Source organism: Mus musculus, chromosome 11 (assembly GCF_000001635.26).
Source record: "Mus musculus strain C57BL/6J chromosome 11, GRCm38.p6 C57BL/6J".
Taxonomy (NCBI): domain Eukaryota; kingdom Metazoa; phylum Chordata; class Mammalia; order Rodentia; family Muridae; genus Mus; species Mus musculus.
The window spans coordinates 99,577,520-99,605,456 of record NC_000077.6 but is presented as its reverse complement, the minus strand read 5'-3'; the positions used below and the strand labels follow the sequence as shown (position 1 = coordinate 99,605,456).

Genomic DNA, 27,937 nt, shown 5'->3' with positions numbered 1-27,937 from the left:
CTCCCAAATACTGGGATTATAGCTGAGTACCACTATGCCCAGTATATGGGATCAAAGCCAGGGCTTTGTGGGTGTTAGGCAAGCATTCTACCAACTGCACTCTAGTTCCTTTAAAAGTAGTTAAATTATGTTTTAGTTACTACTGAAGTGGCTTTAGATCCTGGAGCTGGGACAAACTTGTGCATATGTGTGTGTTGTGACAGGGATCATTCTAAAATCACCTAGATGCTGCCTCAGAAGTTATAGAAAGATTTGCAAAGCTGGAAATTAAGGAGACCCACCCTGAAGAAGCACATCCAATGTGTTTTGAGCAGAGCCACAGTATTGTACAACTGTGGGGCAGCCTTCCTGCCTACCTTCCATGGAAGATGGATTGAATAACACCTAGGCAGACTAGGCGTAAAAAACCTTGTATCATTTCCACTTGATGATAGTCATAGGATATCAAGGACTAGGGGGAGGGGATCTCCCCACAGCATCTGTGCTGCGGAAATAGCTCAGTGAGTAAAGTTCTTGCCACAGAAGCATCCCTATCTGAGTTTGGACCTTTAGCCCCAGTGCAAAGGCTGGGTACAGCAGTGTGCATCTGTAAGCCCAGCCATGAGGCGAAGTGGAGACAGGTGGAGTTAATTGGCCAGAAAAATTGGCTGAATCAGTGAGCTAAATTCAAGTTCAGGCAAGAGATCCTGTCTCCAAAAAGTAAGGTGAAGCACAAGAAGAAAACACTGACAGGGACCTCCGGCTTCCACACGTGCACATGCACATGCACATGCACACACATGCAGGCATGTGCAATGTACTCACACATACACCAACACATACATAGAAAAGCCATGTTTCCAGTTAGGCATGATGGTATGTGCACATCTGTAATCCCAACCTTTGGGCATCTGAAGCAGGCGAATCATTAGTTCAAGGCTAGCCTGGGATACACAGTGAGTCCCTGTCTCAAACAAGCAACAAAAAAAAATAGGATTTTGAAATGAAAATCAGTTCCCTGTGACCAGAAACTGGGAAAAATGATGATGCTCAGTGACCTTAGATAATGTCATTTAACACACACACACTTTATAAAAATAAAGTTGGAAGAACTAGAGAGCAGTGACCTTGGATTATATCATTAATTCATACATGATTTATAAAAATAAACTTGGGAGGACTTAGAGAGATGGCTGAATATTTCTAAGAGTGCTTGCTGCTAGCAAAAGACCGAGGTTTAATTTCCAGCATCCATGTGGTGACTCTCAACTATCTGTAATTCCAGGTCCAGGGCGTCCAATGCCCCCTTTTGACCTCTTAGAGGACGAGGCTCGTACATAGTATATACACATATGTATAGGCAAAACAGTCATAGAAAATAAAATAAACACATCTAAAATACATTTTAATTTTCTGCATCTGAGCTGCTGTTCTAGCTGAGGAATTTGTATTATCTTGTACCAAACAGTAAATAAATATATTGTCAAAGAATCCCATATAAAACAATGTGTCTAGTGCCTGTTTGGTTTATGGACACATGCTTCCAGGGTACTCATTAAGGGAGAAGGATCCAGTCCATGATCTCTGCATCTCATACCTTATTATACATAATTATGTTGAAATCCAGGTTATCTTAATGTTGATAGTTAAAATGAGCCCAAGAGATAGTAGAAGGATCTGAGGGAGATTGGTCCACAGGTAAATTCAGTGTCAGATAAGAGAGAAAGTCCCGGGGTTCCATTACATGAAGGGTGACTGCAGTTCATGATGTTGCATAATCAAAATGAGAAGACAGAATTTGGAGTGTCTTCATCACTGAGGAGTGATGAATGTCTGAGATCATAGTAACTTGCCTCAGGAATCAATCAATACATGATGGGTAAGTAGACCCCAACATCACTCTCCACTCCATAAACCCTCAATTTTTCTGTCAAATAGCACTCTATCACCTCATAGCTGTAATTTCCAAGTTTCCACAATGAACAGTGAGTGTAAGATGTTCATATTTAGAGATGCAATGAGAATTACTTAATGAGGGCAATCAATGACTCAACCATTAGCCAAAGAGACATTGGCTTAATTAGTCAAAAGATAAACAAGAGGTGTCATCAGCACAGGTATATAAAGGGACCCGACCCAGAGGAGACATCACACCTGAGAACTCCCAACCTCTCTTCACTTCTCAGCCCCACTCCAGCCCAGACACAACCATGACAGGCTCCTGCTGTGGATCCTTCTCCTCCCAGAGCTGTGGAGGAGGCTGCTGCCAGCCCTGCTGCTGCAGGGACCCCTGCTGCTGCCGCCCAGTGTCCTGCCAGACCACAGTGTGTCGCCCTGTGACCTGTGTGCCCCATTGCACCAGGCCCATCTGTGAGCCCTGTCGCCGCCCCATCTGCTGTGACCCCTGCAGCCTGCAGCAGGGCTGCTGTCGCCCCATCACCTGCTGCCCCACCTCTTGCACAGCTGTGGTCTGCAGGCCTTGCTGCTGGGCCTCCACCTGCTGCCAGCCCATCTCAGTGCAGGCTCCCTGCTGCAGGCCCCCTTGCTGCCAGCCTGCTCCCTGTCGCACCACCTGCAGGACTTCCCCATGCAACACCTGCTGCTGAGCAGTGAGCTGAGCACCTGGGGCAAGAGTCATCCTTTAGAAAATAGTCATGTTCCAGTTTCTTCTTGTAAACTCCTGCCCTGAGCCATCCTAAATCAGCCAGCTTGTGAATGGAGGCCCAGAAGACTTGTGCAAGTCTTTATAGCTGTCTGTGTCCTTCTTTCTCTCTTGGGTCTAAAGTCTTGGATCATATTCATTTAAAAATAAATTTCACTTCTTGGGCCTCACATTGCTTTGATTGTTCTTCCGTGTGCCTTTTAAAATATTTTTAATTTATTCTTTGAGAATTTGCTACACATGCTACAAGTTATGTTGATCACATATGTCTTCCACAATCCCCCTTCAATTCCTTCCAGAGAACTTCCTCTCCTCCCCGCCAACCATGACCCTCTCCCAACTTCATACCTCTGTTTTGTTTGCCCACTGAGTCCAATTAATGCTGCGTTGTTTGCGTGACTGTATAGCCATCCACTGGAACATGGACAACCTACCAGAAGAAGGGAGTCTGTTTATTCGTGCTCTTCTCTTAATTAGGTCTCAAAAATGCTAATTGCTTAGCACCTGCAAGTCACAGACTGCACGGACTATAAGAAACATTCAATTGAGGGTTTAAATTTTTTCCCTCAAAAATGCACAAAGCCCCACCCCTAAGTGAAAGGCTGTATAAAATTAATGACTACTGAAAGGGGGAAAATGAATCTTCCCCATAGATGAGCCCCCAATTGGTTTTCCAATTTCCAATATCAAATGGTCAGCTCTAAAACATAAACACATGAGGAAGACATGAAGCTGTGTTTATGCATTTAGATGTATCTATACATGTGATAAAAAATAAAGAAAAATTTTAATATGTCCATTTCTTTCTTTCTTTATTTATTTATTTATTTATTTATTTACTATTTGATTTCATATGTTTGGGTGTTTTGGCTGTATGTATGTCTCTTCACCATGTGTGTGCCTGGTCCTTTCAGAGGTTGTAAAAGATTATGGGATCCCATGGAACTAGAGTGACAGAGGGTGATGATCTGCCCTGTTAGTGTTGGGAATTGAAACCAGGTCTTCTGGAAGAGAAGCTGTGCTCTTAACCACTGAGCCATCTCTCCAGCTCAAAATGTTTCTTTTATTAAAAGCCTCTGGGAAGATGAGTCATATCTACCTTGACACAACTACATAGATGAATATGAGAAATAGAAGTATACATATAGGATCCACGAAGATGTTACTATTCTTGTTATTAGAAAGAATAAGGAAGTTTGAAAACTGTTAGTATCTTATATGAGTTAAAATTTAGTTACCCAGACTAGAAGGAAAGTGGTGACCTCATCCATGGAAACAGTATGGCCGAGGTATGGGGGAAGTACCTCAAGGCCCATCTATACAATTTGGCTAGAGCACTGGATATATGAAGAGGAAGGATCATTTAGAGAATTAATATGCTTTGCCTATCAGCCAGTCGAGTCAGAAAGAAAGCTCTAAGGAGCTGTCTAAAGCCTCGGGTCCATGCATGGCACAATAGGAGTTGGTGCTGGGATAGTCTGTGATGTTTCTTGTGAAGATGACTCAGTCAGCAAAGTGCTTGCCATGCAAGAATTAGGAGAGAAGTTCAAGCCCCAGGACCCATGGAAGAAGTCGGACATGGCAGTACAGGCTTGTAATTCCCCAGTAGGGAGGGAGGGCAGGCACAGCTTAATCAGCAAGCCCCACGTTTCCATGAGGGACACTCTATCAAGAAAAAAGAAAGAAAGAAAGAAAGAAAGAAAGAAAGAAAGAAAGAAAGAAAGAAAGAAAGAAAGAAAGAAAGAAAGAAGGAAGGAAGGAAGGAAGGAAGGAAGGAAGGAAGGAAGGAAGGAAGGAAGGAAGGAAAGAAAGAAAGAAAGAAAGAAAGAAAGAAAGAAAGAAAGAAAGAAAGGTGGGAGGGAGGGAAGAGGGAGGGAGGGAGGGAGGGAAGAAGGAAGGAAGGAAAGAAGGAAAGAAGGAAAGAAGGAAAGAAAGAAAGGAAGGAAGGAAGAAAGGAAGGAAGGAAGGAAGGAAGGAAGGAAGGAAGGAAGGAAGAAAGACAGACAGACAGGTTGAGTTTTGGCTCCCATTTACATGCATACAAAAACCTGAACACATATGGAGAGAGAGAGAGAGAGAGAGAGAGAGAGAGAGAGAGAGAGAGAGAGAGAGAGAGAGAGAGAGAGAGAGAGAAGTCCACAATGAAGATGACAAGCAAAGAAAACCAGAAAGTCTGTTAAATTCAAAGTGGGAGTCAAGGAACTGCTAGAAGGTAAATGTGACTTCTTTCAATTCTGGGTTTAAAATGCTTAAAGGGGCTATAACATACTTGTACATCTTTGCTGTGTCTTTCACATTATTATTCCATAGTTTATCCTACCCAACACCTCATGTCTATATTTTTGAACTTCTAAAATCTATTTAAAATAAAGGTGATACATAAAAGAGTTTGACTGATACTCACTGAATCTGGAAAGCAGCCAGGCTAGAAAAGAAAAAGAACTGGCTAAGGACAGGAGAGGGGGCTTTATTTTTTATTGGTTATTTTATTTATTTACATTTCAAATGCTGTCCCCCTCCCCGGTTTCCCCTCCACAAACTGTCCATTCCATCCCCCCTTTCCTCTGCGTCCATGAGGGTGTTCCTCTACTCACCCACATACCCACTCCCACGTCACCTCCAAAGCATTCCCCTATGCTGGGACATGGAGCCTTAACAGGACCAAGGGCCTCCCCTCCCATTGATGCCAGATAAGGCAATCCTCTGCTACATATGCAGCTGGAGACATGGGTCCCTCCATGTGTACTCCCTGGTTGGTGGTGTAGTCTTTGGGAGCTCTGGGGGTCTGGTTGGTTGATATTGTTGTCCTTCCTATGGGGTTACAACCCGTTTCAGCTCCTTCAGTCCTTTCTCTAACTCCTCCATTTTAGTCCCCATGCTCAGTGCAATGGTTGGCTGCAATCATCTACATCTGTATTGGCCAGGCTCTGGCAAAGTCTCTCAGGAGACAGCTATATCAGGCTCCTGTCAGCAAAGCCAGCTCTTCCCTATGTGAATTCAGTGCTCATTTAACTTTTGCAAATTTATCTGATCCCAGATCACTGTGTTCTCCTAACAATTGACACTGAGGGAAAATGAGAAGTCACCTCTACCAGCACACAGATGTTCCAATCTAGGATTTTTGAGAATGGCTCTGTATTGAATTCATTTTTTTAAATGAACTCCACTGATACCTTGTGCACCCCAGCAAAATGAAACAGATAATTCTACTCTTTCTTTATAGCCTTTAGTGTTCTGTGCAGAGTAAACCAAAACAAGTTTGTGATACTTCTAATGAAAGCATATTGCTTTCTGCACCCAAAATATGAAGTGGTCGAAAAGATGACTTATTAGTTTTTCTTTGCATTATTCAGTGGTTACATGTAACCATTTTCAACTTCATGTCTGTAGTCATGGCTACCAGACAGCATCCACCTTTACTGAGACTGGTATGCATGCTATTCCAGTGTAATCTTAGCGCTGTTTGCAACAGTATCACCCTCTCCTAAAAGGCAACTTTGTGTTTCTAGCCACATGTACAAGGTCAGTAAACACACTACAGGCAGCAAAAGTGGCTTTTGGCCACTACATGTTTTTCATGTCCACTCACGTAACCCTAAACACTTAGTGGAAATAAATATCACATTGCCTTCTGTTGGCTACCAGGAATTGTTTTAGCTTATTGTTTGTTAAGATTTACCTTAAGTTTTTGCATTTATAACCACTAACACATATTGATAAACCATTTTCAATCTCCCTTACAAACATTATGAAGCAGAAAAAAATACTATTTTCCTGACTCCATTTGTATCCTTGGCTCCTCTTTATAAATTGACCTGTTGTCCTCTTTGTTGCACACATGGCACAATAACATAAATGACATAAATTGAAATCAACTCTGACTTTGAGGGATGTTGCCCGGATGATCCACATAGCATTAATTTTTTAATGCACATAAAGAAGTATAAATTTCACTTGAAGATTTTGTGTGTGTTTTTCCCCAGTTACTATTTATAAAATTTTAGCCTCTTCTTCAAATTGAATTGGAGTGCAACAGGATTTGTTCCATATACTCTTCTGAGTGACAAATGTTTCCTCAAATATTAATAACTTAAGTGTAGAAAATACATATATACTTTTCTAAATATATGTATATATAATATATAAATAAGTATATTTAGAAGAGTGTGTATATATATATATATATATATATATATATATATATATATATATATATATATACATACATATATATGGAGGAATCTGTAAATACCTGTCAATGTATAATATATCACTTTCTGAGCAACAATGTAGAAACTGTGATCTTACCAATAAAATATAACTAGAAGCATAAAGACAGTCTTTTTGAAGTACAACCCAGGGTCAACAACTCTTTCCTGAATACTTGAGATTTGGTGAGTATGTCCCCATTATTATAATTCCGATGAGAGTCACCTTGTCAGGTGCTGTGACCACAAACACAAAACTGAAGCTAAGACTCAAGTGGAAATCACAACTCTGTTTGGGCTTAAAGCATTTAACATGTCTACCTCAGATGAGCATATGTAATGAGCATTAGCTGAGCAACAAAGACACACCCACTTACAGATATGTTTAAAGTAACTCAGAGGGCCAGAAAGTCTGGTTTTAGGAGTAACAAGATAAATATGTTACCTGTCGCAGAGTGACTGGCCAAGGATTATAAAAGGCTCTTGGTAGGATAGGCAGCCAGAATCCAGAAACTCCTCTCAACTACACAGCTCTCAACTCAACGGTAACACAATGGCCTGCTGTGCTACAAGCTTCTGTGGCTTTCCCACTTGCTCCACAGGTGGCTCCAGCTGCTGCCAGCCCACCTGCACCCAGTCCAGCTGTTGCCAGCCCAGCTGTTGTGAGGCCAGCTGCTGCCAGCCAAGCTGTTGCGAGACTGGCTTTGGGGGTGGCATTGGCTGTGGCCAGGAGGGTGGCAGTGGAGGTGTGAGCTGCCGTGTTAGATGGTGCCGCCCTGACTGCCGCGTGGAGGGCACCTGCCTGCCCCCCTGCTGTGTGGTGAGCTGCACACCCCCAACCTGCTGCCAGCTGCACCATGCCCAGGCCTCCTGCTGCCGTCCATCCTACTGTGGACAGTCTTGCTGCCGCCCAGCATGCTGCTGCTACTGCTGCCAGCCCAGCTGCTCTGAGCCCAGCTGTTGAAAGCCTTCTGGCAAGAATCTTAGGAAGATGACACTTCAAAATGAACTAATTACAACCCTTAAAATAATCTTCTAAACTTCAGTATTGATAACTCAGCTATTGACACGGCTACATAATTTCCCAGGAGGTAAATTCATTTGGGGTGGAAGAGCCAACATCTTTGTTGGCTTGAACACCAACAAAAGACCCACTGTGTGGAAAGGAGTGTATACTACATTACTATAAATATTACCAGAACTACTTCAATAGCCAATTGGGATTTGTATTTAATAAAAAGTATTTTGTCTCTTCAATGGTAAAAAGTTATTGTCAATGCTTTCTGTTCCTTGAAATATTTTAATAATACTGAGTATTGGATTCTTTCAAAATCTCAATAAGCCACTACAGTTTTTCATTTTAATAATTCTCTTTCTTTGATTCTCCCTCAATGGCCCATTATTTCTGCAACTGAAATACATCACCCACAAAACACAACAATAATTAAGACACCTGAACAGAGTGGCCCCTGTGTACCAAAGTCAGTTTTACAAAGAGGAAGTTTGTGTCCTTTTGGTGTCTAGGGCATTGCCAAACCCCTCTCGTCACTCAAATGTGAGTCTACATCTGATTCTTTCAAGCATCAAAGGGATTCTGAGGTGTGATGCAGAACAAAAGGGATTCTGAGGTGTGATGCAGAACAAAAGGGATTCTGAGGTGTGATGCAGAATGAAAGACCAGAAACCCTGGCTGGCAAAATAATAACATAAGATGTTTCTACCCACCGGTCCAATGATCCTTGACTCCTTGAGTAAGTCACTTCACTTGGCCTGGGCAACTACTTCTCATCTGGAAACTGTGTTATATCCCTTCCATGGAGAGATATATAGATCATCTAATAAACAGTAGCATGCTGCTATTATCCTCAGACATCCACATAGGAAAAGTACTCAATGACCCAATAATATCACAAGCTTTATGGTTGTCCTGGTTAGCTTGTATTGTCAGCTTCGTGCAATCGAGAGTCACCTGGGAAGAGGGAACCTCAACTGAAGAAATGTCTAGATCTGATTGGCCTGCAAATACATGTCCAAAGAATTCTCTTGACTGTTGATTGATGTAGGAGGACTCAGCCCACAGTGGGCAATACCATCCCTAGGCAGGTCGTTCTGAGCTGTGTAAGAAAGCAAGCTGAACCAGGTGGAAATCTCACCCAAAAATGTATGAAGGATCCCTTTCTCCTCATCCTCACCAGCACTTGTCAGTTATTTTCTTGATCTTACCCACTCTGAGTGCGGTGAGATGAAAGACCAAAGTAGTTTTAATTTGCATTTCCCTAACTTCTACGAATGCTGTGTACTTTCATAGGTATTTCTTAGCCACCTTAAATTCTATTCTGTTCAGATCTGTAGCCCATGTTTAACTGCATCCTTTGGTTTCTTGGTTGTTTGTCTTTTGAATTCTTAGAATATTATGGATATTGGTTCTAGATAGGGATAAGTTTTCAAGCTCTCACCCCTAGATGGAGAGCTGTAATAGGAAATCAATGGCTCCTGACAGAGACAGAATCTGTTTTCTCTAGGGACAGCTCCCTGATATGTCACCCAATCCCAAGGGGTCAGCATATACACATGTGCAGTTTGGCAACACTAAAGAGACTCAACTCAGCAAGAGAAATATTATTTTTAAAAGAAGGAATCATGCATTTGAGAGGGAGTGGTGGCATGAGAGAAGTTGGGGGAAACAGTGGGTAGAAATGATGTTAATATAACACTCCAATGCTCATATGTGAAATTTCTCAGAAACTAAAAATACCTAAATAAAAAATAACAACCAAGGACCAAAAGAAAATGAAGCTTGCTAAGCACAGGCCAGGGAGTTAGCCAGAAGCACACTTGCTTAATTCTAGCCAGAAACACACTTGCTTAGTTCCTTTCTAATTTCTGCACCTGCCTTCCCTCGGTGCTGGACGATGACTTGGAAGTAGAAACTGAAATAAAACCCTTGTCTTCCATATGTGGTCCTTGGTCAGAATGTTTTCTCATAGTAGCAACAAATCAAACCAAGATGACTGTCATCTTGAAGATTTTATAAGAAGTTGCTTTAGAACCTTAACAAGGTCCTGTTGTCCTGCAAGAAGATCATTTCTACCCATCGTGCCCAAACTGAGTAGTAAGCCAGGATGTTTACTGTTCTTATCTTACTTGTTAACATCTTGTAACTAGTGTTCCTAGATATGTACTTTGGGAAATGATGAAAGGAGCTATCAGACTACCAATCTGCAGTTTTGTACCTATACAATCCTCTCGAGTCCCATGAGGCAGAATACAGAACACAATCTTGGTCACATCCTGTCACCATTCTTGCCCTAATCTCCAAAGAGTCTTCTAGAGCCAAGCAAGCATGAAACAGAAGATTCATAATGGAGCTTCTATGCCATAGGATAAAAATCTTTAGTCATAGAATCATCATGGTGAACTACAGGTCATGGTTAGCAAGGTACAGCAAGTGATTTTTGAAGGTTATAGGGTATTCTTCTGGGGTAATAAAAAGCACTTTTGACACCATACATTAAATGCACCATGAGACTAAGAAGATAGCACAGTGGGTGAGAGTGTTTGCTGTAGAAGGAAGAAGACCTGAGTTCAAATCCCCAGTATCCAAATAAAAAGCCAGGTATAGCCATGCCTGCTGGTAAGCCCAGCACTGAGGGAGTTGAGACAGGAGGATCCTAGGAGCATGCTGGCCATCCAGCCTAATCAACATGGAGAACTTCAGATCCACTGAGAGATCTTCTCTCAGACAATAAGATGGAGGAGCCACCAAGATGGTTCGGTGTCATGAAAATCTGGTCATCTCTGGATATCCTCAGAACCCAGGTAAAGATGGGAGGAAAGAACAGACTCCACAATATTGTTCTCTCTACTACGTGTACCTCACAACATGTGCACATCCCTGCACACACACTAATAATAATAAATAGCATGGAAGAAGGGGAGGAGGAGGAGAGGAAGAGGAGGAGGGAGCTAGAGGACAATAATGAAGAGTCCTCATAGTGCCATCTGGGCTCCCCCGTAGGCACATGCCTAGGAATGTGCACTCACATGCTCATGCGTACACGTACTACACAAAACACATACACAAAATGCACTAAACGTCACTTTATTGTACACATTTAAATAGTTATTTCACATTATATGATTTTTTTTCCTTCAATTTATTAAAAGGAGAGGAGTGAGGCCTCCATAGTACAACTTTACAACAATCAGAAAAAAAAACGCCATCTTGACATTAACATATACCCAAGGAACACGGCTTTTCAGACCTACAGTACATTGGCATGAAGAATGATATGTGCCTTCTTCTGTGTGAACACAGCCCCACATCCAGAAACAACCTGTGCTTGGTGAGGTTACAACCCAATCAACGTCCCAGATCCTAACATATAGGTCTCCTGACTCCCAACTGGACTAAAAGGTTAAGGGCTTGAGACATCTTTCGCTTAGAAGGATGTCAACCCACATGCATCAAAATGCTATAGGTTTGTGTTTAGAAAACTTATAGTGACACACGCCTTTAATCCCAGCACTCGGGAGGCAGAGGCAGGCAGATTTCTGAGTTCAAGGCCAGCCTGGTCTACAGAGTGAGTTCCAGGACAGCCAGGGCTATACAGAGAAACCCTGTCTCAAAAAAACAAAAAACAAAAAACAAAAAGAAAACTCAAGGAAGGCCTCATTGCTTGATTAAGGCTAGAAAGCTGGGATGCAAGGAAGTCCTTGAGGCTTATTCGTTGCCCAATTGAGGTCACTGGGACGAATTACAAAACACAGGAGCACAGATGCCCTAAGCAAGGATGCTGTGCTCATGTGGCTCGTGTATCAACCACCAAGCCACATCCTTCAGAGATCTAAAATCAGACTGGCTTAGAGTCCTGGTGAAATGAACATGAAGAAAGCCAGAACACTCCGAAATAGGACTGTGCCATCTTAAACAGAAACCACTCAAAACATTAGGACACTCTTAGACAGAGAGTCAAAGTTAAAAGAAACAAAAACAAACAAATAGCTAAAAAAAAGTACCTTGTTCATATAATGGTGTGGTCTGTGCCCTCCAAGATGATGTAGTGGAATCTGAAGAGAATAAGAAAGATAATGTTTATGACATCATTGTCCAGGCACCTGCATTTCCCCTTAGTCCATAGACACCAGTTCCTGGTATCCAAAAAGGATGGGAAATCTACAAAGAGCAACATTGTGAATATTTTTGGTCTCTTTTGATTTCCACGGAAATCAATACAGATGAAACAGACTCTAGTGGTAGAAAGAAAAAAAAAAGAAGTCTGGTTACATCCGGTGTTCTTGATTTATTCAAGGCTGGTGAGGGAATGTTCAGACTCGGCTTCACCCTGTGACAGAGAAGGAGAGCTCTCAAATTTTGAGTGACAGGTTTTCGACTTTTTTACTAAATTGATTGTGTGTGCATCCATGGATGCCGAGGTCAGGGAAGAGGAGTTGGCTCCTCCTCCCACCACAGGGATCAAACTCAGGTCATCGCGCTTGGTAGGCTTGGTCACATGCTCTTTTATCTGCTGAGCCAGCTCACCTTGAGCTTGGTGTTTTATTGTTAGTAATTACCGAAGTCCATAATCATGAAAGTAGACTTAAATCTTGTACTGTTAAAAACGGTGCCAAGTAGAAAAGTCCAGAAACAATAATGCCACACATAATGTCATTATCTCCAGGGCTTTTATCAACAATGCACTGCAACATCTTAAACACCCGAGATCAGTATCTGTAGTATCAAGCATCCTGCTGAATTCAAATTTCATCATGAATGAAATAGTCCCTGAGATGGTTATCAGGCCACCTGCATATTTCAAGCACTTAAAGTGAAAAAATACCCAACCAAAGAAGCTGGGGGGATAGTTCCGTGGGTAAAGGGCTCACCACACAAGTAGGAGGACTTGAGTTTGACTCTGCAGAATCCACATAAAAGCCCAGGGTATCTGTAATCTCAGAACTTCTATGGAGAGATGGGAACAGGGGACAAGAGAATTGCCAGAAGCCTGAAGGACACCTAGTTTGGCCCAGGCAGTGCAGAACAAGAGACCTCGTTTCAGAAAAGGTAGAAGGTGAGAACCCACACATGAAGTTGTCTTCTGACCTCCACAGCTCCATGGCACATGCATACACTTGCTCATGTACATAAATGTTGACACACACACTCTCGAGTGTGCGCGTGCATGCACACTCATACACACCAACGGGAAAAGAAAGCTACATTTTATCTGCAGTCAGATGGTAGAAGCTCAGACTTCAGATTCACCACTTGGTTTTTTTATGGCTTTGAGGAACTTCTTTCTTTGTTTGTTTCTTTTTTTCTTCTTTAATACAATACATCCTGCCTACAGTTTTCCCTTCCTCTACTCCTTCCAGTGCCCTCCCACCTTCTCTCTCTTCTAGATCCACACTTCCTTCATTCCCTTCAGGAATAGTGGGCCTCCTAGGAATAGCAACAAAAGATGGTATAGCAAGTTACAGTAAGCCTAGGCACAAACCTTCATATCAGGGCTGGATAAGTTAACCCAACAGCAAGAAAGGGGTTCCAAAAGCAACCAAAAGAGAGAGAGAGACACCCCCATTCCTGCTGTTAGGAGTCCCATAAAAACACCAAGCTAATGGTAATGGCTCAGTTTCTTCCCCTGAATTATGACAGCAGCAGTAGAGCCCACCCTTAAGGTTGATGTGAAAAAGAAGTGGATTTATACAAGATATAGACAGTTGTCTAGATACATGATAAGTGCTCAGCAATCATTAGTGATAACGAACCATTCACATTTCCCAGGTGCAGAGAAGGAGGCATCTTTTCTGTCCAGTTGAACCCACCTTTCATCCCAGTCAAAGGAAACAGGCAAAAATATTGAACTTCCATGTGAGATTCAAGAACCAATTACAAATGTCAACACTGAGTAATTTTTGACTCTCCTTAAATAGGAGTAGCATTAGTCAATTAGTCGTTGGCGGTAGGAAGATTATAGTGAATATGGGTGATCCAGGCTCATGTTTCCAATGAACGCTAATGACTACTTCACTGTAGTCAAGAAGTCTAATTGAACACCAAATAAAATCAGCTTTTTACGGGCTTTCAGAAGTCTGAACAAGTAACTCAGAAACAAACAATTATCATTTAGAGAAAAACTACATAAACATAAACAAGGAAGACACTTTGGAAATTAGGGAAACAGCAGCCAGCCAGGGATTATAAAAAGACTGGAGTGGCACTCACCACACAAATTCAAAAAACTTCTCTAAGCAAACAAACCTTCAGCACAGATCAACTTCTGACACCATGGCCTGCTGCGCTACTAGCTTCTGTGGCTTTCCCACATGTTCCACTGGTGGCACCTGTGGCTCCAGCTGCTGCCAGCCCAGCTGCTGCCAGCCCAGCTGCTGCCAGCCTAGCTGCTCCCAGTCCAGCTGCTGCCAGCCCAGCTGCTGCCAGTCCAGCTGTTGCCAGCCCAGCTGCTGCCAATCCAGTTGCTGCCAACCTTGCTGCTCCCAGACCAGCTGTTGCCAGCCCAGCTGCTGCCAGCCCAGCTGCTGTGGAACTGGCAGTGGCCAGGAGGGTGGCAGTGGAGCCGTGAGCTGCCGTGTTAGATGGTGCCGCCCTGACTGCCGCGTGGAGGGCACCTGCCTGCCCCCCTGCTGTGTGGTAAGCTGCACACCCCCAACCTGCTGCCAGCTGCACCATGCCCAGGCCTCCTGCTGCCGTCCATCCTATTGTGGACAGTCCTGCTGCCGCCCAGCCTGCTGCTGCTACTGCTGCCCACCCAGCTGCTCTGAGTCTAACTGCTGTGAGCCTACCTGTTAAGACCCAGGTTGCTGATTCCCAAAGGATCTTGAATTTTGATATGGCTTGTGTTTGGGGCACAAATACTTGGCCTTACTAAACATTTTTTTCCATCTAATACTGGAAAGGCTTTGATATCCTCTATGAAAATAATAAAATACAAACTTGATCCCCAAACAAGAAAATCAATTTACCTTGGGATTGTCCCTATTTTCCAAGGCTTGGTGCTGTCAAGGCCATGGAAGATTCTTCTACACGAAGATAGTTTTCATTCTTCTTCCATTGTTCTGTAAATTCCTCTTATAAATGAAGGCTAATGTATCCAAAATAATAAATTATATCTGTTGGCATATCAAAACTTGCTTCTTTTTATTTAGTGTGCAAATAATAGATACTTCATGGAGATCCATCTAAAAGATTTCTGAGTTTGATTCTATACACTTATCTATTTTGTGTGGGGAGTGGGGCATGTAAGTAGAGATCAGTCTCTCCTTCCACCTTATGATTCTGAGGACTGAACTCCAGTCATCGGGCTTAGAGGCAAGTGCCTTTACCCACTGAGCTGCCTTGTCAGCCCTGTTTTTTTATATTCTTCTTATACCTGTTAGGAAATGGGATGAATTCCAACAGTGGTTAGACCCCAAAAAAGTTGTAGCATTGCCCTGGTCTTGTTTTATTTTGCTGCCGTCAATAAACATTGTGTCCAAAAACATGGGGAGCAAAGAGGTTGTTTGGCTTATACTTCCAGAACACAGTTCATCACTGAGGAAAGTCAAGGCAGAAACTCAGAGTCAGGAACTTAGTGGCTTGTTTTCTAGCTCACTTGTGGGATCAATTTTAGCTAGCTCTCTCATAAGGCCAGCCCCTCCTCAATCAATTAATAATCAACATAGTCTCTTGTAGGGATAGAGACAGTCACTTGGTTGAGGGTCCCTTTCGGGCTATCACAGGCTGTGTCTTGTTGACAGCTATCACGAGCTAGAACACCCAGAAGTGCTGCATCTTACCCAATGCTTTTATAGCTAGATGCATAGAAGCCAGAACTGTTGAGTAAAGAACATAAATGTGGCTTCCTTTTCCATCCACTGGATAAAGATGCTATTTCAATTGATCTAAAGCAGCGATGGACCACGCTAATAAGTCACTCATTTCCATTCACTTAGAGTCTTGAAGGACAGAACAAGACGGACATCAGGATGGCCAGCCTCTCCCAAGAAAAAAAACTCACAAGCAGGTGAAGATTTTAAAACTATTTTTTTCCAGTTGCTAAACTGGAAAGTAAGAATTACCAAGTTTTCGCTCAATATTTAAAACTAAGATAAACTCTTGGGTTTCAGGTGCTACCTTAATAGAAAAATGCATATTTGTTCTACACAAATGTGTTTTGTGTAATATACAGATAAATATACTTTTATATAGTTAGGCATAAGTATCAGGAAATGTTTCATAAATCTAGGCAGCTTTTTAAACTAATATGAAATTGGACTTGGAACTGGAGGGTATAGAAGATGATAGACAGACAGATAAACAGATACATGTATAGATACATAGATAGATGGGCTGATAGACAGACAGATATAATATTACTGGGCCACCAATATGGCTCAGTGGGTGAAGGTGCTTGTGATGAAGACTGACACCCTGAGTTCTATTCTTGAGACTTACACTAACGGAAGGAGAATAACTTCTTCCCTCAAGTTATCCTCTCAGTACCACATGAGCCCTGCAGTACCCCGACCAATGGACATACACATACACACAAAATCAGTTAGTGTGAAGAATTATGAGAATTGTTTCAGGTTAGATTATAATTTATACAGCTCACTTTCTTTTTTTTTAATTAGGTATTTATTTCATTTACATTTCCAATGCTATCCCAAAAGTCCCCCACATGCTCCCTCACCCACCCACTCCCACTTTTTGGCCCTGGCGTTCCCCTGTACTAAGGCATATAAAGTTTGCACGACCAATGGGCCTCACTGATGGCCGACTAGGCCATCTTCTGATACATATGCAGCTAGAGACACGAGCTCTGGGGAGTACTGATTAGTTCATATTGTTGTTCCACCTATAGGGTTGCAGATCCCTCCAGCTCCTTGGGTACTTTCTCTAGCTCCTCCATTGGGGGCCCTGTGATCCATCCAATAGCTGACTGTGAGCATCCACTTCTGTGTTTGCTAGGCCCTGGCATAGTCTCACAAGAGACAGCTATATCAGGGTCCTTTCAGCAAAATCTTGTTAGTGTATGCAATGGTGTCAGCGGTTGGAAGCTGATTATGGGATGGATCCCCGGATATGGCAGTCTCTAGATGGTCCATCCTTTCGTCTCAGCTCCAAACTTTGTCTCTGTAACTCCTTCCATGGGTTTTTTGTTCCCAATTCTAAGAAGGGGCAAAGTGTCCACACTTTGGTCTTTGTTCTTTTTGAGTTTCATGTGTTTCACAAATTGTATCTTATATCTTGGGTATTCTGAGTTTCTGGGCTAATATCCACTTATCAGTGAGTACATATTGTGCGAGTTATTTTATGATTGGGCTACCTCACTCAGGATGATGCCCTCCAGGTCCATTCATTTGCCTAGGAATTTCATAAATTCATTCTTTTTAAAAGCTGAGTAGTACTCCATTGTGTAAATGTACCACATTTTCTGTATCCATTCCTCTGTTGAGGGGCATCTGGGTTCTTTCCAGCTTCTGGCTATTATAAATAAGGCTGCTATGAACATAGTGGAGCATGTGTCCTTCTTACTGGTTGGAACATCTGAATATATGCCCAGGAGAGGTATTGCGGGATCCTCTGATAGTACTATGTCCAATTTTCTGAGGAGCCACCAAACTGATTTCCAGAGTGGTTGTACAAGCTTGCAATCCCACCAACAATGGAGGAGTGTTCCTCTTTCTCCACATCCTCGCCAACAGCTCACTTTCTGATGGACTGTCTAGACACCTGCTTCGACCCAGAGATACCTTATAAGGAGAAGGCATATTCCATCCTCCTGCCCCCTTAGATCTAAGTGAAACCCTGTTCGCCACTTAAACAGCCCATGCTTATAAAAGATAATGAAATACAATCACACACATAAGGTACAGTGTAAAGTCAGCCTTTCATCATTACCACATACTGTTTTGTGCTTGGGGTTTTGTTTGTTTAAAAACAGGTCCTCACTTATCCGTGGATAGCCTCAAATTTACTATGTCGCCAAGACTAATATGTAACCTTGAAATTCTGTTTTTTCTACCTCCACTCCCCAGTGCTATTAAAGGTATATGCCACTACAAGTGGTTTATTATAGCCCTGGGAATTGAGCCCAGGACTTCATCTATGCTAGGCAAGCGCTCTTTCAAATGAACTCCAGCCACAGCCATACATAGACTGTTAGTCATTCTTCAATTATTTTGTTTTGTTTTTTTATCCCTACTGAGGTTATGAATCTTAGAGGAGAGCCAACTACTGACACTTTACTAAACAAGAATAATTCCTAATTGCATTCCAAATATTTACCCTGATACCTACAGATAAGTATACCGCTCATCCCTCGCCAAAGAGGCTTCCCTCTGCAACAGACGAAGAGCATTACAGAAAACCGTAGTCAAAATGCAGAGAACAAGTGATCATATGCACAGTTCCAAGAGCGATGTCGACAACACAACTCCTGCAGCGAAGTCTCAGGAACATTGTGGAAGAAGGTGGATGCTGAAAGACTGTAAGAGCCAAAGGACCGGGAAATCTGCTGAGACTGTGTCTCCTAGAAATCACAGAGAATATAAACCATGTTATGGCTGTCTAAACAAGACCTGAACAAGGACAATACTAATAGTCAAGCTAACATAGAAGGGGGACCTCTCATAGGCCCCACCCCTAGATGAAGAACTACAGGCAATTAGAGAATGCTAAGAGAAGGAAAATTAGTCTTCCTCAAGGGTGAGCCTCTTAATTCATTATCCAAGTGGTCAGCTCTGAAATCATATACATACAAGCAACTCTAAACAAACTTTGCAGATTGTATCTATAAATGTATGTCCATATATATGTATATGTGTATGTGTGTATATATATATATATATGTGTGTGTGTGTGTGTGTGCATAACAGTAATAATTAAAGAAAAAGAAGACACTAATTTGAGAGGAAAGGAGGAATGACATGTGACCCAGGCAGAGCTAGGGAGTAGAAAGGGAAGGGGGACATTGTGCAATTACATTTAAGTTTTAAAAATGAAAATGAAAGAAAAATTCATCAAATAAGTAAATAAACCCTGCTATGGTCAGACCCTAATATTATACAGCTTTCAAAATGAGTTATACACATGACATCTTCAAGAAACTGGGATCAGCTGGTAACTGCTTATACTCAAGCATAGGAGCCTAACTTTGATCCTCAGCACCCACATAAGGAAGGAAGGTGAGTGTGGTCACATACAGCAGCAAGCTCCAGGGTGAGCCACCCTGTCTCTAAAGGATGAAATGGAGAACAGTTGAGGAAGACATCTAGTGTCAACCTCTGGCCCCCACACATGCAAATAAATTGAATAATGTAGATATATAATATGCAGATATAAACACATCTGTGGAGAAATTCCTACTAGCATACAACCTATCAATACTCAGTCATAAAAAAATATCTGAAAATCTAAGGATAGCTCTAACTACAGAGGACACTGAATCGGTAATCAGAAACTCCCCATCATGGAAAGTCCACAGACCAGACATGTCCACAGGTAAATTCTATCAAATATATATTTAAAAAATTAACAATTCCCAAGAAATATCTCAAAAACACATTCATTGTTTTAGCAAATATGAGGTAAAATAAGAAAATAAAATAAAAAAAATTCCAAGCTTAGCCTATAAAACCAGCATCAGTCTGATAGCAAAGACAGGAAAATCACAGAATAATATTCCTGACTAATATTCATACAACAGTATAACAATCATCCATCAACAATTATCCAACAGAGTTCAACTGAACAATAAAAAGATTAAAGAACATTACCAAAGGAGAATTTACCTTACAATGCAGGAATTGTCCAGTATATTTAAAAAAAAATCACTGTAATCGTTAACAGATAAAGGGCGAAACACATGGTTATCTCAACTGTTGCAAAAAAAAATTTTTTTTATATAAATTCCAAAACCCTTTCATCATTTTAAAAACACTCAGTAGGACCAAGGACATGGTAGGCAAAAGTTCCTGTTTCCAATCCAGACAACCTGAGTTCATTTCCTGGACTCACATGATAGAAGACTAGAACAGACTCCTGCAAGTCTTCCTTGAACCTCCATACATGCACACACAGTAAGTAAGTAGATGGATGAATCGATAGACAGACAGACAGACAGACAGACAGACAGACAGACAGATAGATAGATAGATAGATAAATGAGATTTTTACTTTAAAAAACACTCAAAAGTCAAAACTACCTCAGTATAATAAAAACCCTCAATTAAAAAGACAATTATCCACATTCTGAGCAGCAGAACACAGATAGCGTTTCCCGTTAGCTTGGGAATGAGCCAAGGACGCCAACTCTGCTCTGCTGTTTATCGCACCACCAGAAGAGCTAGCTAGAGAAATCCAGCAAAGCGAAGCAACAAATGTCACCAAATTGCAAAAATAAAATAAAATAGAACTATCTCCGACTAAAGATAATAGGATATTATGCTTGCGTGCATGCACACACACACACACACACACAAACACACACCACACACTTGAATTTCTATACACTAACGGTAAGCAATACTGAAAAAGCTACGTGAACAGTTAAATTTACAACAGCCTCAGAAAGAATCAGCTGTGAAGGGACCAACTTGACTGAGGGAAATATTTGGACACCAGAAATAACAAAGTATTACTGAGACAAATTTTAAAAGATACAAATAAGTGGAACGATATCCAATGTCCACAAATTGCAAAACTTGCACTGTTAGAATAACAATACTACTGGTAGATCTACAGATGTAGACAATCCTATCGAAATCTTCATGGTGCTTGTGTAGTGCTCCCCAGCACCCACACTGAGCGGCTCACGGCTGCCTGTTCCCCAGCTCCAAGGGATCCATCCCCTCTGGCCTCCTCAGGTGCCAGCGTACATACCCTCACGCAGACACACAAATAAAAATAGGATCAATCCTTTTTTAAAGAACAAAATTAGTTAAAATGATTGACATAATGTTAAAAATATTGACATGAATTTCCACAACTAAAATTATAATTTACACATGCATAAAGCCAAACTTTATTGAAATTGAAGACACACACATGTGCACGCACACATACAAACACACACACATTATTACTTCAAGGAGCAGGAATGAATAAAGAATAAACACCAACTGCCAATATTGGTTATCTTTGTTACACTAGTTTTGAAAAAGATATTTGCATATGTGTATGTCTGTGACACTAGGGAAAGGGAATATCAGTTTTCCTTATATGACTCTATCACTCTTTGCCTTGTTAAACATATCCATTGATATAATTTTACACACACACACATATATATATATACATATATATATATATATATATATATATATATATATATGTAAGTATATATGAAGACAGAAAACAATGTAGAAGGCAAAGTCGTTAAAAGCTTCGGTTTGTAAAGTGTGCATTGATGACCAAAAGGAAGTAGCATTGAGCCTTAAGGATCTTCTAACCTGCGCAGACTGATCCCAGGAAGGCAGACTTTGTTTGGATGCTGATCAGTTTAATAGTTCATGTTTTTATGACATCAATATTAGTCTTACCGAGTCTGAGTAAACTGTTTATGAAATCATGAGTGGCTGCTTAGGAAATAAATTTTCAGTTTGGATAAACTTGTGCCTAAGGTTATCAAAGGTCAGCTGAGGCAAAGCAAGCCATGGTAGTGTTTGTCATTTGACTTTTATAGAGGGCTGCTGTGTTAGGTAATATACCTTCCCTTAGACCAGAGGGGAAAGAGGAAGCACAGGGCCACTTAATTGATCACTGACTATAGCAGATGATGGAAGCACTGTTTATACGTTTCTAATTACTCAGATACTGACCAATCAAAGACTGACTTTGCAACTTGCGTCAAGGGAAGATGCTAAATGTTAGATGAATACGCAGCTATAGGGAATATATAAAAGACCAGGTGAGGAAGACACAAACCAAACTCAGAAACTTCTCCTCACAGAACAACCAAATTGACTCCAGACACCATGGCCTGCTGCGCTACTAGTTTCTGTGGCTTTCCCACTTGCTCCACTGGCGGCACATGTGGTTCTAACTGCTGTCAGCCCAGCTGCTCCCAATCCAGCTGCTGCCAACCCAGCTGCTCCCAATCCACCTGCACCCAGTCCAGCTGCTGCCAGCCCACCTGCACCCAGTCCAGCTGCTGTCAGCCCACCTGCACCCAGTCCAGCTGTTGTCAGCCCACCTGCACCCAGTCCAGCTGTTGTCAGCCCACCTGCACCCAGTCCAGCTGCTGCCAGCCCAGCTGCTGTCAGACCAGCTGCTGTGGAACTGGCAGTGGCCAGGAGGGTGGCAGTGGAGGCCTGAGCTGCCGTGTTAGATGGTGCCGCCCTGACTGCCGTGTGGAGGGCACCTGCCTGCCCCCCTGCTGTGTGGTGAGCTGCACACCCCCAACCTGCTGCCAGCTGCACCATGCCCAGGCCTCCTGCTGCCGCCCATCCTACTGTGGACAGTCCTGCTGCCGCCCAGCCTGCTGCTGCCACTGTTGTGAGCCCAGCTGCTCTAAGCCCAGCTGCTCTGAGCCCAGCTGTTAAGAACCAGGTTCCTGAATAGTTAGAAATGCAACAGAAAGCCCTGAAGAATTGTGTGGACTGCTGAGGATGTGTTCTGTGTGGTGGATGCTAAGTATCTTCATGTTGTTAACCTGTTCCTGGAGGTGGAACTCTTCATCAGGATCCCCAAAGGCGTGCTGGAATTAGTCCACTGAACACGCGTCTCAATCAGCATGTTCCAGGGACCCTTCTTTGCTTAGATGATGCACAAAGGATGCAGCAGTACATCATTCCAGTGAGGTGTGGACTTTATTCCCTAGTCCTCGGTCCCCACACGTCTTCCATCAAGCTTTCCACTTGAAGAGACCCCGATGCTCTCAAATAAAGTGTTTTGTGCACAAGTGAATAGATTTCTGTGCATCTTCTAATTTTAAGCTGCCCATCTATAGATGATAGTAATCTTCAGGCATAGGCACATAATCTAAAGCAAAATGGTTGTATGAAAATTAACTTATGTTTGAATCGTCTGCTAATAAAATGTTCTGTGCATTAAATAATATTCATGGCTATTTAAATGTGTGAATGTTTATTAAAATGGACCCAGACCAATAGAGTTACCCTTCATGGACTTTTTATACCAACTCAAACCTTGTCCCATTTAATACAGTAGATGATTTTTCTTTATCCATGCACAACATAAAGAAACTAGATTATTATCTACTAACTCTTTTGCTAAATATCTGCCAATACCATTTCCAATAGAACTTGGGTTCAGTTCCTACAACTTGGCCTAACTCCATTCTGCTGATCTCCAGCTGTATAAACTTCAACTCCCAGTATTCACCTGCACTTACTGGGTGTATGAGGGATACATCTGTACTAGATAAGAGTAGAGCAAGCAGCTTTGAGGTATAACTGCTGAATTCCACCACCACATCATACAAATGCCTTAGAAATCTCAAACAGCAATATCACAATTTATAATTTGCAATCCAATTGAAAAAAAATGCCTTTCTTAAGAAGTTAACACAAACCTAGAACAAAAGGAGGTAGAGTCTATCATGTAATTTTAGTTCTTATATAAGCAGTTGACTAAATACACAAAATACATAAAGACTTAAGACTTTTTTTTTCAGGATATTTACAAGTCCCCACCACTTACCTCTCTCATTAAATTGGCAGCAACGATGGATTACAAATAGAATGGTACATTCCAGAAAAGAGAGAATTGAATGACTGTACTCCTAGATATTTTTCTCAAGCTTTTTCCAACCACTAAATTCAGACAAAAATAGCTCACTATTCCCTACTGTCTTCACGGCAAAGAAGTCTTTGTGGGCAGCGCTACAACTTGAAAGTGCTCTTACTCACTCTTGAGTGGTTCAGGCGTTCATGAATCATACCCTATACTCCGCCCCCCTTAGTTAATCACCCCTGAATCAGATTCAGTAAACATTTAATAAGAATATGCGAAAATCAGTCTGGATACTTTCTGAAGAGAAAAAGAAAAAAAAAAAATAAAAACAAGTCATTTAGTTCACAGTGAAAGAACTCTCTGGCCTGAAATACAAATAACGCTTACACATTTCCAATCTATTGAAATGGAAAGAGCTACGAAGACCATTTGATTATGGTGACAGTGTCGATGGGGTAGATGTTACATGTATGCTCAATTTGGCAAATACACCAATGCTTTAAATTCAATAGAATTTAGTCTATCTATGCAAGAGAGAAAAATAATGCTTGAAAGGCAGTCATATGGCCTTCTGCTTCAGAGGTTTGGCTAGACGGCCAAGTGGAATGACAACTATTCAGAGTAAGGGTGTTGTCTTAACCTACAGTAAGAAGACTCTTTGAACATGGAAACCACAAACGCTACTCCAAAGAGTATGCGGCCAATAGAACGAGTCACAGCGACCTTATAAAACAAAACCATCCCCATAATATGTCACAAGTATTTCAATGGAAGCCAATCAGAGGACCACTGAGGAACAAATTTAAACAAAAAACAAGAAAAATATGTTAAGAATTTTATAAACAGCAACTTGCTTGACTATATAAAAGGCCCCATGCTCAGGTTTGCTCCCAAACTCAGAAACTCATCCAACCTACTCAACATCCAACCAACTCCTGACAACATGGCCTGCTGTGCTACTAGCTTCTGTGGCTTTCCCACTTGCTCCACTGGTGGCACCTGTGGCTCCAGCTGCTGCCAGCCCAGCTGTTGTGAGACCAGCTGCTTCCAGCCAAGCTGCTGTGGGACAGGCTATGGCATTGGGGGTGGAATTGGCTGTGGCCAGGAGGGTGGCTTTGGAGGTGTGAGCTGCCGTGTTAGATGGTGCCGCCCTGACTGCCGCGTGGAGGGCACCTGCCTGCCCCCCTGCTGTGTGGTGAGCTGTATACCCCCAACCTGCTGCCAGCTGCACCACGCCCAGGCCTCCTGCTGCCGTCCATCCTACTGTGGACAGTCCTGCTGCCGCCCAGCCTGTTGCTGCTACTGCTGCTAATCCACCTATTAAGAGCTAATTTTTTGATTGCCCAGATCATGGTATTCTTGAATTGTGCATCTCCTTAACCAACTCTGGAGCAGTAACAAGTTCTCCAACCTTTGCTTCGTTGTCTTTTATGAGGCCTCAGAGTACAGGCGCATCACAGCCCTGTCCGAGTCTGTTCTATAACCAATACCTTGACCCTCTACAGTGGATCCAGAAATGCTGAGAACCCACAGGCTGACCACCAAATTGTTCTGGATGTATTGCATCTGAAACTCTTGCAGAATTGAAAATTGTCAAAATCTTGAAGAATATTTTCTTTAGAACAATCTGTAATCCTATTCTTCCTGCTTGGTGACCAACTTTTATCTTCTGTTTACTTAAAGCTTTTCTAACATCAAAGACACCAGCCCACAGCTGAGAGACATTCTTCAGATGTCATCAGAGAAAAATGGAAGTTCCTTAACCAACTTCTGGCTGCTAAGAAATAGGCCAGACCATTCTACACTTTTCCACTGGATCCTTTCCTTATTTTTTTTGGATCATAATTCGTTTGCCTGCTGGCCATTCCATTATATCTGTAGCATTGTGACTTCTGATGTTTCTTAATAAAGCTTATATCCTGGGCAAATTAACTATGGTTTGTTTCTACTTGTGTTTCATCTGCTTATGGTATTAGAAAATGTACTTAAATGAATCCATTTGTTCCCTCTGAGGGACTGAAGTCAATCGTGTTTCATGTATCACTCATTCCATTAAAATGTATTAAGTGCCACTTTAAAGCAGGAAGTTGGAAGAGATGATAGAGACTTGACAGATGATGAAGATCAATTCTTACCTGTGACAACATGGCTATACAGAAAGAAAAATCATATGCTCAAATAGCTACTATGGAATGCGATAAATTGTAACCTCTTCCCAGCTCACAAAAGTAAACTTAGTGGGCAGACTTGTTTGTGGCCAATATGTCTAGAGATGCCTGTTTACAATAAGGTATTAACAATAAGGTTTCCCTACAGGCCACAAAGCACCAGAATCCCACCAGAATGGTGTGAAATAATAACAACTGAGACTGGAAGAAATTTTTTGTCTAGAAATAGAGAAAAAAAGAGAGTATTATGTCATCGGGAGCTTGTGGATCTTGCTATCTGATCTCTTCCTCATTAAACCAACAAACTCAGATAATCTTTGAGACTTTCCATGAAAAGCATTAAAGGGTCTGGGTTTCCTCTGCATGTAAATTTAGAAGAAGACAAAGGTCACCCAGGAGCTGGCTGAACAAAGGAACCACAAGAAAATAAAGCCTCAAGAGCTCTCAGAAATGATCTAGATGGTCTCCACCATGGAAATAGCATATTGGGTTTGTTGACTGAAAAGAAGGCAGAGAGTGAGCAACAGGACATGAAAACGTAAGAAATTGCTTCAACATGGGACTAACACAGTCTGGGTGGGGTGGCATCAGCCGGAGAGGCTGCACAAAGAGGAGAGTCCATACAGAGAGCTTTGAAATCGCTTCCCAGTGGAAAAAAAAAGATGACAAAGTACCTACGCACCTTTTAGAATAACTAAATCCAAAGCAACAATGCAACTAAATGCTGATGAGGATGTAGAGCAAGAGAAAAGCTCACCGTTGCTGATGGGGATGCAGGATGCCATAAGCCCTTGGAAGTCTGGTACCTTATTACAAAACTCAACATATTGTTACCAATGGATCCATAAATTGTGCTCCTGTATATATACCCAAAATGAGACAAAACCTGATATCTACTCTGAGCACTAATGTTGATTCTGTAGGTGAATGGGATAAACAAACTCTGGGACATCTATGCAATGAAATACTATCTGGCCTATAATAAAATAAATGAAATAAGCCAATCTGGAAAGGTTACGTGCTAAATAATTCAACTATACGTCATTCTTCCAAAGACATGGAAGCAATTAATAGTTAAATGTTCTGCATACTATGCTGTGGAGTCATCTGTGATCCAACACTGGAAGACTAAAGAAAGTAAGTTAAAGAAACAGAGAATCAGGGGGCTGTCTAATGAAACCTACAAAGTGGTAGGTTAAGTTTTGTGAGTGCTTTGGGGTTGTTTTGTTTTGTTTTGTTTTGTTTTGTTTTGTTTTGTTTAAGATAAATGGAGCATGCATGGTTCTGTGCCTGAGGTGTTCCTCACCACCTCGGCCAACTCTCCTTATTTGAAACATGCGCCTAATACTTAGAACGAAGTCTCGTGAAATGTCAGAGCCCTAGTCCTTATGTAGATGAGTCTGTACAAATGCTAGCAGCTACCCTACCATGAGGAGAGTGAGTATTCCTCCATCCTGTCCATGCTTCTTGGATTTCCAAACATGAAAGTCTAGAATATTCCTGTTACATGGTACAGATGGCTGTAAACAACTCTCAAAAATGGCAGTTTCCTACATACAGTATCTACTGGCCATAAACAGTCAAGTAATGACAAAAGAACACACATTTAAAATCCCAAAGCAGAAGTGGGAATGTTCCTTCAAAGGAGGAATATTGCCATTGGAAGGTTGATGTTTCTCATCCCAACCAATGGACGGAAAACGAGGTATTAAATAAAGGATGGGGAGAGAATCACAAGATGAAAAAAAGAACAAAATAGTTTATCTGAGCAAAAAGGAAAAGGGGATGAGAGGCAGAGTTAATAAAGAGTCTTGAGAAAGATACCCAGGGAAGGAAAAGATGGAAACAGCCCGGCCTTGTACTTAGCATTGATACTTCATGCTAGGCTTATTTTGTGTAACCCTTGTATCATCCTACAAAATAGACATGTGTGCCCTGGCTCATATGTGAATAAGTAGATCTAAAAAAGGTAAAATGTCTTGCTTTCTGAATCCACCTCTATCTAACTCCAAACTCCATTAAAAGGAAACTAAAGAATTGGATGGAGAGTGTGTGTCAAGGTTCACAAGCCTGGGCCAGCAAGATGGTTCAGCTGGTGATGGAGCTTGCTGCCCACCAACTTGAGTTTAATCTCTGGACCCCATAAAAAGGTACAAGTAGAGCAGCTACCCCACACACTCTGACTTATACATGTGTGTCACAGCATGTGCGTCCCCAAACC

At 41.8% G+C, this 27,937-nt stretch overlaps 5 protein-coding genes and 1 long non-coding RNA gene across 8 annotated transcripts in view; 5 read left to right on the top strand and 1 right to left on the bottom strand.

Moving 5' to 3' along the window:
• Positions 1-23,684, bottom strand: part of Gm32730 — a 49,487-nt gene extending 25,803 nt beyond the window's left edge. Inside the window, exons 1-5 of one of the 3 annotated variants that reach the window (XR_001780332.1) lie at positions 23,516-23,684; positions 18,152-18,383; positions 11,869-11,919; positions 5,046-5,066; positions 2,990-3,071 (exon numbers count right to left, since the gene is read on the bottom strand). This is a non-coding gene — a long non-coding RNA (predicted gene, 32730). The remainder of the gene's footprint in view (positions 1-2,989; positions 3,072-5,045; positions 5,067-11,868; positions 11,920-18,151; positions 18,384-23,515) is intronic. The other 2 variants (XR_001780331.1, XR_880207.2) reach the window with 2 other exon arrangements.
• Gm11938 (predicted gene 11938) lies at positions 2,149-2,811 on the top strand. The gene has a single exon (NM_001127354.1). It carries the CDS (start codon positions 2,190-2,192, stop codon positions 2,583-2,585), a length of 396 nt encoding a protein of 131 aa, NP_001120826.1. The 5' UTR covers positions 2,149-2,189; the 3' UTR covers positions 2,586-2,811.
• Krtap9-3 (keratin associated protein 9-3) lies at positions 7,351-8,109 on the top strand. Its single transcript, NM_029351.2, has one exon. The coding sequence runs from the start codon at positions 7,403-7,405 to the stop codon at positions 7,811-7,813; it is 411 nt and encodes a 136-aa protein (NP_083627.2). The 5' UTR covers positions 7,351-7,402; the 3' UTR covers positions 7,814-8,109.
• Positions 14,080-14,996, top strand: Krtap1-3 (keratin associated protein 1-3). Its single transcript, NM_001085526.2, has one exon. It carries the CDS (start codon positions 14,138-14,140, stop codon positions 14,657-14,659), a length of 522 nt encoding a protein of 173 aa, NP_001078995.1. The 5' UTR covers positions 14,080-14,137; the 3' UTR covers positions 14,660-14,996.
• Krtap1-4 (keratin associated protein 1-4) lies at positions 21,780-22,908 on the top strand. The gene has a single exon (NM_001039502.2). It carries the CDS (start codon positions 21,829-21,831, stop codon positions 22,393-22,395), a length of 567 nt encoding a protein of 188 aa, NP_001034591.1. The 5' UTR covers positions 21,780-21,828; the 3' UTR covers positions 22,396-22,908.
• A 756-nt stretch (positions 23,685-24,440) lies between the features above and the next one.
• Krtap1-5 (keratin associated protein 1-5) lies at positions 24,441-25,480 on the top strand. The gene has a single exon (NM_027157.3). The coding sequence runs from the start codon at positions 24,492-24,494 to the stop codon at positions 24,858-24,860; it is 369 nt and encodes a 122-aa protein (NP_081433.2). The 5' UTR covers positions 24,441-24,491; the 3' UTR covers positions 24,861-25,480.
• Positions 25,481-27,937: the final 2,457 nt, after the last annotated feature.